We start from the raw sequence: 13,240 nt of genomic DNA, 5'->3' as shown, positions 1-13,240 counted from the left end.
AGAGTTTAGAGTTCCTGTCTGAAGTTGTGACTTAGACATATACTGATGGACAAAGGAAGTCACCAAAACTATGCTTGATCTTTCGGATTTCTGTTACACCATGATGTGCGGCAGTGAGGAATCCCAGATGTGCCCTGCCTCTGCTGTGGTCCCACCTGCTGCTATGGCTTCTGCACCATGATTAACGGCACCCTCCCAAACTGTGAGCCAAAATAAAGGCTTCTTCCCTTAAGTTGCTTCTTGGCTGGCATTTAGTTACAGCAATGAGCATTGTACCTAATACAGGAGACTGATGATGGAATCGAGGGCAGTTGTCATGACTGAACCTTGGCATGTCGTTCTTAGACCTTTGGAAATGTCTTTCCTGAGAGAATGAAGACATGTCTGGAGATGAGGGATAAAGAAGACCTGAAATGTTGTAAGCAGAGCTTATGATGGGGTTTTCTGAATAGAGCTCAGAATGCAGGAAGGCAGGCCAAAAAATACAGTCAGGAACGATTAAGCCTGTGAGGTTTTATAGGAGAACCAGGAGGTTATCAAGAACTAGGCTGTTCTGGAGAAAACTTGCGTGAGATCTCATTCAAAGTTAAGCTAATTTATTTGGTGGGAAATTTAAGAACGCATAATATCCACATTATGACAGTGTTGCTCCTCGCTACTCTTAGTCAAATTTCTAGCCGAGAGGGAGCAGAAAGATGAGAAAATTGAGCAGATGGATAGAGACAAAGAATTTGTTATTGTTAAAGAGGTTAGCACCATCAGAGAAAATCCACAGCCCTTGCATTGAGGTCTAAAGCTGCCTCAAGGGGAAGAGTCCACATACAGAGAGAAGTGCTTCAGCATACGGAGAGCTCCAGGTTATAACAGTGCACATCCATGTAAGAGGCATGCTTCAGCAGCCTTCACGGTTCCCTCGTGGAAAGTGGTTGCCTAGGGAGGTGTTTTACCAAGCTGAACCAGGCACAGACGGTACTGCACCTGTGGTCCAGGGGGGTGGGGTTACATCTCTGGAAGCAGAATGCATTATCCTCTTGGTGGTGCTTCTTCTGATACCATGAAAAATTCAAGAATTAAGGAGTCATGTAGGCTTGTGATTCCAAAAAGTCTGAGGTCAGACAATGAGCGGCAGTGTTGGATTTCCCATTCAGAGACCCTGCGAGATGTCTGTGTGAAGCTATAAAGGTGAGGCTTAAGAGTCAATGGAGATTCCAGGGTGCTGGAGATGCCAGAACCATGAAGCATTCACCAAGGAAAGCTGCAGGCTCTGGGCAGTGCTGACCCAACACTGGGGTCGCATGTCTCAGGACACAGAACCAGTGGAGCACACATGATGTCGTCACGAGTTCCAAAGACGTGGAGCTTCAGGGTTTGGGTTTTTGATTTTGTTCTTCTATGTTTGGTCTTGGTCTGATTTTTTGTTTGTTTGTTTTTTTGTTTATATGCTGCTTTCGTTTATATCACATTTGGAATTAAAATGTTTAACTCCATGCGATGATGTTCTGGAAGTAGGCACCTTTTCGCCTTTAGTTTTACAAGAGCTCACAGTTAATAGATTCCCATTGGTCTCAGAAAACACATTGATTGGATTTTGGGCTTTTGAAAGTGTTTGAATAAAAACAGACATATAGACAGAACATTAACCATATAAACTTGAAGCACATTCACTAAATGATGAGGGATTGGTGGCATCTCTGCTTCCACTTGCAGCAGTACCAAACACACACTACAGCACATTTGGAGACCAAGGATTGCTCAGCATAACATAGGCCAAATGGATAAGCAGAAGAAAAACTGACCTAAAGCAAGCAGAGTAGCTTGCAAGAGAAATGAGAAAATAGCGGTCAGAGCAGTGGGGTGGCCGGCCAGGTTAGCTCAGGCCGGGTGAGCACAATGCCTCATTATAACCTTGAATGGTAGAGAAGATAAGAGTGTTTTCTAGAGGTTTTTAAAAAAGATATAATCACTGGTTACACTCATACACGTCATTCTCGGGGTCTTGATCACCTCCAAATGTCCTGCCACCAAAAATTATCACAAAGGTGGTTAGGTATTCAGCATGTGAACCTGTGGGTGACGGGACACACTCGATCCATCACACCAGTTCTAAAAGATAAACTGCAAAGGTGAAATTCAAAGAATATGATATATATTGTACTGACTGGTTCTGTGTGTCATCTTGACACAAGCTGGAGTTATCACAGAGAAAGGAGCCTCCCTTGAGGAAATGCCTCCATGAGATCCAGCTGTAAGGCATTTTCTCAATTAGTGATCAAGGGTGGAGAGCACATTGTGGGTAGTGCCATCTCTGGGCTGGGAGTCCTGGGTTCTATAAGAAAGCAAACTGAGCGAGGCAGGGGAAGCAAGCCAGTAATATCCCTCCATGGCCTCTGCATCAGCTCCTGCTTCCTGACCTGCTTGAGTTCCAGTCTTGACTTCCTTTGATGATGAACAGCAATGTGAAAGTGTAAGCTGAATAAACCCTTTGCCCAGCTAGCTTCTTGGTCATGATGTTTGTGCAGGAATAGAAACCCTGACTAAGACATATATCATATAGACATATATGTTAATATGAGATATGTATGTATGTATGTATGTATGTATATCATCTCTGGCATCACCAAAACAGACCACACAGAAGTGTGCTTTGCTAACCTAAGTGTCTCAAATTCCAGTCAAATTGACAATCAAGTGTAACCATCACAGACCCTCTCTCTGTTTCCACTTGCGCCCCCCCCCCCACTTATGAACAGAATAGTCTTCATTTCACACTGAGTTGAAAGCTACAGGAATAACTGCCAATCATTTTTTGCTGCAGACTAATTTCCTAAAGCAGTGTTCACTGTGGTTCCTTCTAATTCTGTGGGCGAGCTCTGCGTTGAACTGCTGAGTTTTACTTCAGGTCGGTTCTGAGGTCTCAGCTACAATGCTGAGCTGTCTCAAAGGCTGAGTCAACGCGTGCTTTAAATCATCTGTGCTCTGCTTCGTTTTGCTCTCTTGTCCATAGGAAGAGCTTCAGGTTCTATACTAGATGAGAACCCCTAAATAGGATTATAACCTGCTCAACTAAGGGTATGAAATTTCCCCTAAACCCTGGACTCACCTGGAATCCAGGCAGGCATGAAGGCGGCTGGAATCCAAGGCAAGCTGGCTGGCTAGACTAATCAGAACTGGTTCAGAGCGAGACCTTGCTTAGTTAATAAAGTGGTGAATAACCAAAAAAGGTACCTGACATCAACTTTAGGCTTCCACATAGCTGTCCATATGTGAACACATACAACACACACACAATGATTCCAGACATCACTCATTGGTAGAATGCTTGCCTAGAATTCATGAGGGCCTGGGTTAAGTCCCCAGCATTGCTAAAGGGGAAAAAAATCAACAACAACAAAAAAGGTAATCCAAAATTGTTTAATGATACACACACACACACACACACACACACACACACACCTTGAGAGGGTATTTGAAAGCAAAAATTGGTTTCCTTAATAAAAAAAAAAAAAAAAACAATTAACATTTAGGGATTAGAGAGATGTCTCAGGATTTAAGAGCCCTGGTACTGCTCTTTCAGGAGACCACAGCTTGATTCTCAGCACTCTCACGGTGGCTCACAACTGCCCGTGATTCAGTTCCTACAGTACTGGGGAATGAGGGGATCTCTTCCAATTTCTGTGGGCAACAGACAAGCATAAAAGCAGACCAAGCACTGATATGCACCGAATAGAGTAGAGCTGAGATAAAAGCACCATATAAATGGCCTAACATAAGGTGTGCTGTTAGGTGCTCTCATGCACATCCAGCGTTGTAGACACCAACTCTTCATTGTGGCGGAGAGTGCTGAACAGTGCTGGGTGCAGAGGTGGAGAGCAGGCGAGGACAGGGTGGGGAGCCTACGAGTAGCCAGCAGGAAGATGCTCTCAAAGGAGAAGGCAGTAGATGGGAAGCAAGTTAAGAGAGGCAGGCTGGGGGGTGGGGGGTGGAAAAGGGAAGAAAAAAGGAAGGAAGGAAGAAGGGAGGGAAGAAATCAGTCAATCATCTTAGGTTGTTCTAGAAAGAAAGAAAGAAAGAAAGAAAGAGAGAGAGAGAGAGAGAGAGAGAGAGAGAAGAGAGAAAGAAGAAAGAAAAAAGAAAGAATGAAAGGGAAGAGATTAAGAGAAATGGGACTCCCCCCCTCCCCCCAAATGTGCTAAAATGGGATGAAAAGGACAGTCCAGCACTGGAGAAATGTGCAGGAAGGAGCAGGGGACCTGTTGCATGGCTTGCCCAGTGATTTGGAGCCCTCCCTGCCCCCTTTCTGTTGACGTGCACTTTATCTTTTTTTTAAGTTTGGTTGGTTTGTTTGTTTGTTTATTTATTTATTTATTTATTTATTTATCTGTATAGCCCTGGCTGTCCTGGAACTCACTCTGTAAACCAGGCTGGCCTCGAACTCAGAAATCCACTTGCCTCTGACTCCCAAGTGCTGGAATTAAAGGCATGCGCCACCACTGCCCGACACTTTATATTCCTCTGTCTGAGAGAACTATAGCAGCCAGTGTGTGCCGGTTCGTTATATGTGTGTTCTCAGAGCTGCTTCTCCCCAGGACTGCCTCTAGGCACTGAGGACTTTCTCACCAGAGAAAGCCAGAGTCCCAGGAACCATTGGGAAACAGAAGAGAGGACGGTTCCTAAGGAGACATTGGCAGCCTGTGTAGAACAAGGTCTTCGTTCTATCAGTCTCTTTAGGATACCAAATGGAACAGCCCTCAGATGAACCCTAGTTCATCTTGGGATATTGGAGGGGGAACATGCAGAGAGAGAGCTCTTTATCCATCCACTGATACACATCCAGGCAGATGGAATTTCCTCTTTATGAGTCTAAACACCACTGCATCCAGGGTAGTTCAGCCTACTGGGTACACCCCGGACAGCGTAGCTCAGCCTACTGGGTACACCCCGAACAGCGTACGTAGCTCAGCCTACTGGGTACACCCCGGACAGCGTAGCTCAGCCTACTGGGTACACCCCCGGACAGCGTAGCTCAGCCTACTGGGTACACCCCCGGACAGCGTAGCTCAGCCTACTGGGTACACCCCCGGACAGCGTAGCTCAGCCTACTGGGTACACCCCCGACAGATGCTGTTCTTTAACTTTCTTCTGCCTTCTTACTCAGTCCTTTGCCTTGTTTGTTTTTTAAACAGGGACTCACATAGCCCAGGCTGGACTCAAATTCACCAAGTAGATGAGGATAGCCTTGAACTTCTGACTTTTCTGCCCCTACCTCTAGAGTGCTGGGATTACAGGATCTTATGGGGTGCGGGGATGGAACCCAGGTCTTTGGGCATGTTGGCGACAGCCTCTGCCCCCAAACCTTCTTCCATAAGAGAAACAAGTGTTCCCCTACAGAAACCTCAAGGGAATATTGGAAAGAAATCCTGAGCCAGTACCAGAAACAAAGTAGGTTAGAGCAGGACTGGTTGTTTACCTATAATTTTTTTAACCCCTTCAGAAGATGTATCTGACGTCGAAGCTTCCTCGGTGTTCCTTGTGCCGCTGTGTGAGGTGGGTGTGCGCGTGCACATAGCCCCCTCCCCGCCCCCCCCCCCAAACTACAGGCAAACCCTGGTAAGGAGAAGCTACAGTTTGGACTCCTAGAAAGAGTTTGACCTAATCGCCCCATCCTGGTTGGGCGGGTGGTCCTTCTGTTTTCTTTGGCAAAATCTAACTTGACAATACGTTGTGGTGACTGAGGTGCTCTGCTGCCAGAGGGGTTAGTTAGCACACTTCCTGACTGACAGAACACCCCTGCCTATGCCTCAGGCCCACGGTGGCAGAGGCAGTGTGGGAGGAGCAACCAAGTTTCACTTCCTTGCTAGCCAGAGACTCAGCCCCAGCCGGCTCCTGCCTTAGCGAGGAGGAGCAGCGCGTCCAGCAGCAGCCGATCCCATCTCTCTCTTCATACAGCACCTGGCGGGGAGTCAGCCATCAGAAGCAAAGGAACTTATGGGCAGAGCAGAACTTCTAGGAGGGAACATGAGTACCCAGGATCCCTCAGAGCTGTGGGGCAGAGCAGATGGAGGCACAGACCTGCTCCAGGATTTGGGGTAAGAGCGCTTTTTCGATGAGTACAACTTCCCAGTTCCTTGAAAAATCGCCGCTCTGACCAGTGTTTCCAGGATTCGAGTCTCTTCCCACTGCCACCTGATGGTCGTCTACCTGGCCAGTTTAATTGACCTGTAGGAACTTCCTTCTGGGGGCGCTGATTCATTGTAAAAGTGTAAGATATTTTTCTAAAAGTGAGAACAGTTACACTGAGAGAATGTGATAAAAAAAAAATCAACTTTTGGGCATCCTTCAGCAGCTGGGGAGTGTGCATACAATCGTCTGTTTCTTTGATACTGGGCTAGTTTATCATTAAAGTGAGGTGGAAGAACTCTGAGTGCACCTCTTGGCAGTGAACTGTGTCACTGGTTCCATAAACAGAAAGACTACACGGCTGTGAGTAAGAGGGATTTTTTTTTTTTTTCAAAAGAAAAAGAATGAGGAAGTTTGTACGACAATCATGTTTCTACGGTGCCTCCTTCTCACACAGCAATGGGAGCTCTTTCATAGCCTTTAGACACAAGATAACAACAGCCTGGCTTCAGATAGACAGGTTTAGGTTAGGTGACATCATCAGAGTTCATCAGAAGGGACCCTGATGACACAGCTCATCCGGACATTTAGTAAAGAAAAAAGGGCTACTCAGACAAGAAAGGAGGTTTCCTTGGAGACAAAGCCTTGCACCTACACGCTTGTGTTTCCCAAGAGAGAGGACTCTGGACCTGTTGTCTACCTAAGTGGCTGGAATTCCTCATCACCCAATGACATAAAGACATACTGTCACCTTGCATAGGATGGCAATAAACACGAAAGGGTTTTAAACCCCATCTTATCGGTCACATCAGTGAAATAACAAAGCTGAGACAGCTACCTGCCAGAGGCCCCATCCTCCTCTGAGAATGGGTTGAAATTTCTGTTTACACTAGAGATTGTATCATTTTATATTGTGTTACTGTAAAATTTCTCACGGCACTATGCTGGCACAGCAAGTAGAGGTGCTTGCGGCTAAGCCTGGCTAAGCCTGAGATTGAGTCCTGGGACCCACTCGGCAGACCTCCACACAGATGATATGTCAGACGGGTACACACACACACACACACACACACACACACACCATGCACACATGTAATGATAATTAATAAAAAGTCTAAAAGCAGCTCTCAATAATTCTCTGTTTAAATTTAAAGCCAAGGACCTGTACTGCCATTTGGTATTGACAGCTAGGATTTTCAATAAGGGAAACTCCTTATGAGGTCTTCAGAGCTCCAAAAACTCTCCACGTTTCTCTTCAAATAAAAAAAACAGAATAAGGGCCTCTCTGGGAGCATCCAGCCCAGAATCAAGCAGTTCAGAGCCGACCTTACTGGCCAGCTCCCAAGGTTTGTACCTGTGTTTTTTGCACTCTCCAGCCTCTGAAGTTAAGATACCCAAAGGAGAAGAAAGATCCAGAAAATATTCAACTCTGTCTCTTTAATTAAACAAATCCTATCCTGAAAGCAGGATCTAAGCTTTGGAATTGTCAGCACACTCAGGACACAAACATACCTGACCATGTGTCTGGGGACAGGCAGTGCAGGTAAACCACAGGCTTCCCTTCCCAGGCAAAGAATAGACGTCTGGTACTAAGTCCGGGGACCCTTATTATTATTATCACGGAATAAATGGTACGTTTGTATCCAGATCTCTTTAGTTCAGAAGACCTGAACATTTTCTTGAATGTCAGAACTTGGTCTCAGAAACAATGCAAACTTCAGTTGTTGAAGAAACTGCTCTATAGTGTGGGTTTCAACTCTCTCTACATGCTAGACAGACTAAGGAACTTTTTATTTGCTTATTTTTATTCTTGTTTTTATACTTGATACAGGGCCTAATATAGCTTAGGCTCTAATTCAAGGATGACTTGAATTTCTTGATATTCCTGACTGTACCTCCCAAGGCCTGGGATAAGAGGTGTATAACATCACACCCCACTTATGCAGGGCTTCCAGGATTCAAGGCAAGCACTCTACCAACTGAGTACTTCCTAGGCATATGAACTAAGAAAGGAAGGAAGGAAGGAAGGAAGGAAGGAAGGAAGGGAGGGAGGGAGGGAGGGAGGGAGGGAGGAAGAGAAAAAGAAAGGAAGGAAGAAAGGAGAGGGGGGAGAGAAAGGGAGAGAGAGAGGGAGAGAGGGAGAGAGAGAGAGAAAGAGGGAGAGAAAGAGGGAGAGAGAGGGAGAGAAAGAGGGAGAGAGGGAGAGAGAGGGAGAGGGAGAGAAAGAGGGAGAGAGAGAGGGAGAGAGAGAGAGAGAGATGTCTCTGAGCTAACATTTGTTTTCTTCCTCTACGTGCCTCTAAAGCAAGACTGGAATTAAGAATCAAGGTATAAAATGTATATTCTCTGACGGGTTAGGTTAGGTACAGTTTTATCATTTATTTTAATTTAGGGCATGCCCCTAAATTTTAAAATCACTAATGAGTTGTGGCATTCTGTTGAGAGGTTGGGGCCTGTGGCCAATAATAACTTCATTGAGGTGCATTTTACATAAGATAAACTTGAAGAGCGCGACTGTCACTGTAGCCGGTGGTAGCAGATTTTCACCTCCCTTGAAAACCAGTAAGGAGCACAAACCAGGTAAACACAATCCGTGATCTAGCTGTTTGGGGAACCTACAAAAACCTTGATTTCTAGAACTCTTACTTCTCAGTATTGTCTTGTTTGAGCCATTTGATCTACCAGGGAATAAGCAAATTTCAAACTGCTGGGGACTCAGCATCCATTCTGTAAAACTGAATATTTAAGCACCAACAGAAGCTGGCCCTTGCCCCTGTCACATCAGTGATAGGCTTTCCATAGGAGATAGCAGAGGAACGTTGGCAAAGACCAACGTTCCGAACATAACTGAAACTTGATCTTTGAACCTTTAATCCACTTGGGTGAGGCGTGATCAATACCAAGCCTCCAGAATAATCCAGTTTTTTTCAAAGCTCCATAAAATTCTATTTAGTTAGTTAGTTAGTTAACGGATAGATAAAGATAGATAAAGTCTAGGTTTAGTGACTTGAATTTTACAATGATTTTAATGGGTTATTCCAGTCATCAGATATTTCTTTTCTGTTGTTAGTGGTTTGTTTTGTGTGGTGCCAGAGATGAAACCAGAGGCCTTATATATTTTACTCTGATATAATTTAGTGGAGGCATACACACAGAGAAAGAGATAGGGGATTAATCTTGGTTCTTTGGTACCTACTTTTCTTCAGGCTCTGGAATATGTAGATGCTGTGAGCCAGACCCAGAGCTGCAGTACACCCATCCCTGGCCATCCCAGAAAACGCAGGACTTTGGCAGAACGTGTGTTGCATAGTCTCTAAGGGAGACTTGGACCCAATCAAGCCATTCAGTCCCTTTGCAGTACCAATCCAAAAGCATTTATTTTCCTCTTCAGTGCATCAGGGGGCCTCAAAGGAGAAGAAAAACAAAGCCCTATTTGTTGTGGAGGTGTAAGGACTAACAGGGCAGGCCCAGGGAACCAGGCAGGGGAGGCTCAGCTCTGGGAACGGCTAGGTCTACTCCTCCTCCGCTTTCCAAAGCAAGATGTGGGGTGGGTCAGGCACTGAGAGGCTCAGCACTCCAGCCTTCCTGCAGGAGCTCCCCACATCCAGCGCTCAGTCAAGGCACAAGGCCCCAGAACCACAAGAACTCGCAGTGTAGGAGGTATGGACCGGCCTCATGTTCAGTTCCCCAGGTTCTATTTGATAAGGGATTGTTACCCAACCCCCAACATGCGCTTGATGGAAGGGCAGCTAGGCCACACTTCAGGTTCATCAGGACCACAGAGAAGGGCAAAGGGGTGGGGGTTCCAGTGGTTCGCTTACAGTTAGGAAACAGGTTCCAGGAAAAGCCCCAGGGGCGTTTCCTAGCTTTTAACTGCTAATGAAGCGGATCCAGCTCTCTGGTGGTACAGAAAGGACCGTGGTTGGCATGACAACCTCTGCTGGTTTAGGAGAAAGAGTGCAGAGATTAAGACAGATGTAGATTAAGCCTTCCCTGTGGAGCCTTGCCTGGAAAGTCAAGACCAGAAATGCCCTCTTTATTGATCCTACTTATAACAAGAGGAGAGGCCTTACCGTTGTGTTCTTTTCTAAGAGTCCCTGGAACTTGAGCTGCCAGCTGCCAGGAGTGCCCCCATGCCCTCTCCTCACTGATTTATTCTCCACACCTTCCTAGCCTCAGGCAAAGTACACAGGCACTAGCCTCAGACCGGGGAACTGGATTCAGCCTAAACCTAATGCAATGGCCACTTCTTTCCACAGAAACTGTAAGCAGAAACAAAGATCTGATTCTTTTACAAGCAAACGTTGGTGCACACAGACATATTCTCTTCAGGGGCTGACATTTTCACGAGGGTAAATCAGTTTGGGAGATTCACTAAGCAGTCTGCAAAGCTGAAATCATAGGTTATGATGGAACTTTTAGAACTAGATGGCCCACTGTACGGAGGAGCACGGGGGAGGTCCTGGTTATATATATATATATATATATATATATATATATATATATATATATATATATATAAAACAATGAGAGTTTGCCTGTCCTTATTTGATTTGCAGAGCAGGCGGCACATGTGAGTAATCCCAGCACTTGGCATGCTGAGTCAGGGGGATTTGTGAATTTGAGGCCAGCCTGAGCTACATGCTGAGGTTCTGTCTTTAAAAAGGAAAGAAAGGAGGAAGGAAGGAAGGAAGGAAGGAAGGAAGGAAGGAAGGAAGGAAGGAAGGAAAGAAGGAAGGAAGGAAGGAAGGAAGGAAGGAAGGAAGGAAGGAAGGAAGAGCTTTTGTTGTTCCTTGCATGTAAGAGTAAGTAAAACACCAACAACAAACGGTCATCTTTGTAGTAAAGGTAAAGGTGACAGATGATTTTGGCCTCACAACCGTATGTGTTTCTGTTGCACTAAACAAACATTAGAGAAGATACACACAAGTGCCCAAAGGAAACACTACTTATAGGCAATGACGTGTGAGTTTTATCTACAATTGTCACACACACACATTTTCCCCTATTTCAATCTGTTCAACCATTCTTGGCTCTCAGTCCACACAAAACAAACGGTTGGCGCAGGAAGTACATAACGATAAATGCAATGCATCCCTATTACAGGGCAACCACGTTGTATACACTCTCTCTGGCCTCCCAAGACACACTTACTCCAGCTTTACAGTAAGCACCTGAGGAATCTGCCTGGCCGAAGTTCCACACTCGCTAAGTCCACTGCGCCTGCGTAGCTCACAAGCCAGGCAGCTTCCCTACTGTCACAGTCCGCAGCTATGCCCTCCAGCTATGCACCAACCCCATACCATCCGCACATTTCGCTGCATTTAGCCTTCACAACCATCACGATGTGGTATTAGATATTCATTTCATAGAGCAGACAGTGGCTTGGAAAAGCCACGTGCACCGAGCCCGCCATAGGCCTCCTACCCAGTGGATCTAAGTGCACACATGGTTCGCCCAACAACTGATACAGTCCCACTGTGCATTGCTGCCTTGCCGCTCCCACCAATTAAACAATAATGGCGACTACTCAGCCTCGCAGGCTTCCCACTCACAAGCACTGTCTTTCCCGTTTTGCCTGCAGGAACTTCTTTAATTCACACACTGCTGGTGTTACTGAGGCCATGTGCACTTACGGATGAGAAAGAGAGGAACCAATCTATCTCTTTCCGTGTGCCAGGTCTACAGAGCCTGCAAGCTGCACCACAAAGGCAGCTTCCTAATTTTACTCACTGGTACACTGTTTGGTGCACATGTAAACTGAGGAGGGAAAAAGAAAATTCTATGACTTCTACAAATCAACACAACTTATTATATATATTTTTAAAAATGTCAACTCAGTTTTTGACTACTAGGTGTCCCACATGGACAGGCCACTATCCCAGTGAGCCAGAACCTTGATGAATTCTGTGCACATTCAATTTTCTGGGCCAGAAAAACAAAACAAAACAAACAAACAAACAAACAAAAAACAAACGAGTAACAACAATAAAAACAGGCTAAGAACACTATCAAGTCAAAACTGTCCACAGAGATGTGACGGCAGATAGCACAATGAGGCTCATGCAGTGTAGACCACTCTGAAATCTTGAATTCTACAAATGGAGGGCGGGCAGTTTTTGTTCTGTGGTTGCGTGGTGCCATGTGATCAGTGAACTGACTGGGATGCTTTGGCTCATGTGCGTTTCCTCTTCAGGTGTGTTCTTCTTTTCCTCCTGTGTGTGACTTCCTTCCACTTACATATTGGAAATCTGCCCTGTGAGTTCCTCACATTGGGAGTGGCTGCTTCGCTGCATCCTTTGTTCTCCCACTCATTCATAAACCCGTCTATGGAACGAGGACATTGGGCAAGGTTGGGAGGATACGGAAGGGAAGCAAACCTCACCCTGCGCGCATAGCAAAAACCCCGGCAATAGTGTAGGTGGCCCCGACGATGTTTATCAGCTGAATGTGAAAATATAGCACTATATGGGGTGGGAGTCATGAGTAGAGGGGGAAACCTGACAAGATGGAGTACTATGACAAACAGCCTATGTGACCTCAGACCTGGTTATCCTCCATCCGTCCTGGAGAGCCTGCTTTCACTAGAAGCATCTACCGGGCTGCTGTAGAATTTCACTTTGAGAATCAGCCCCATGAGTTTGCTTTTGAAAGCCTTGCTTGAATCTTGGCTCAAATCGTATCTCTTCACACTCCTGCTCCCCGGCTGTGCATTTGCTTATAGCTGAGCAGAGTCCAAGCAGCTGGGTCTTATTACTGGTCTTTGCCCTCCGCCAACTTCTCGGTAGCAGATACCTGACCTCCAGATATCCAGCCCGTGCCCTGCTACCTAGTGCCTGACCACGTTATCGGTCCTCTAAAAGTATTTACACCTTTAAAATGTAAATATGTTGCCATTTAATTTATACTGACATGAGAATTACATGAAATTATGCTATATTTTGGAAATATATGGAACTGTAGAGGGCTGGCATATCATGATATGTCTGTTTTACCTTACAACTGCTCATCAAAAACTATACAAAACATATGGCAAAAATATATTCTCCCGAAAGAATAGCTACTACTGGGCCAGAGAGAATGCCCTGTGGGTAAAGCATTTGTCACCAATCCTGAAAGTCTG

The 13,240-nt window shown here is 45.6% G+C and overlaps 1 protein-coding gene and 1 long non-coding RNA gene across 4 annotated transcripts in view; one reads left to right on the top strand and one right to left on the bottom strand.

Moving 5' to 3' along the window:
- The window catches only part of Gm19708, a 72,563-nt gene that overhangs the window by 28,921 nt on the left and 30,402 nt on the right, over positions 1–13,240 (bottom strand). The window lies entirely within an intron of this gene.
- The window catches only part of Dapp1 (dual adaptor for phosphotyrosine and 3-phosphoinositides 1), a 50,543-nt gene continuing 43,158 nt past the window's right edge, over positions 5,856–13,240 (top strand). For both annotated transcript variants that reach the window (NM_001310753.1, NM_011932.3), the window contains exon 1: positions 5,856–6,086. In NM_001310753.1, coding sequence (NP_001297682.1) covers positions 5,986–6,086 — 101 coding nt within the window. In that variant the 5' untranslated portion in view covers positions 5,856–5,985. The remainder of the gene's footprint in view (positions 6,087–13,240) is intronic.

Source organism: Mus musculus, chromosome 3 (assembly GCF_000001635.26).
Source record: "Mus musculus strain C57BL/6J chromosome 3, GRCm38.p6 C57BL/6J".
In the NCBI taxonomy this organism is placed as follows: Eukaryota; Metazoa; Chordata; class Mammalia; order Rodentia; family Muridae; genus Mus; species Mus musculus.
This window is presented reverse-complemented; position numbering and strand designations above follow the sequence as displayed.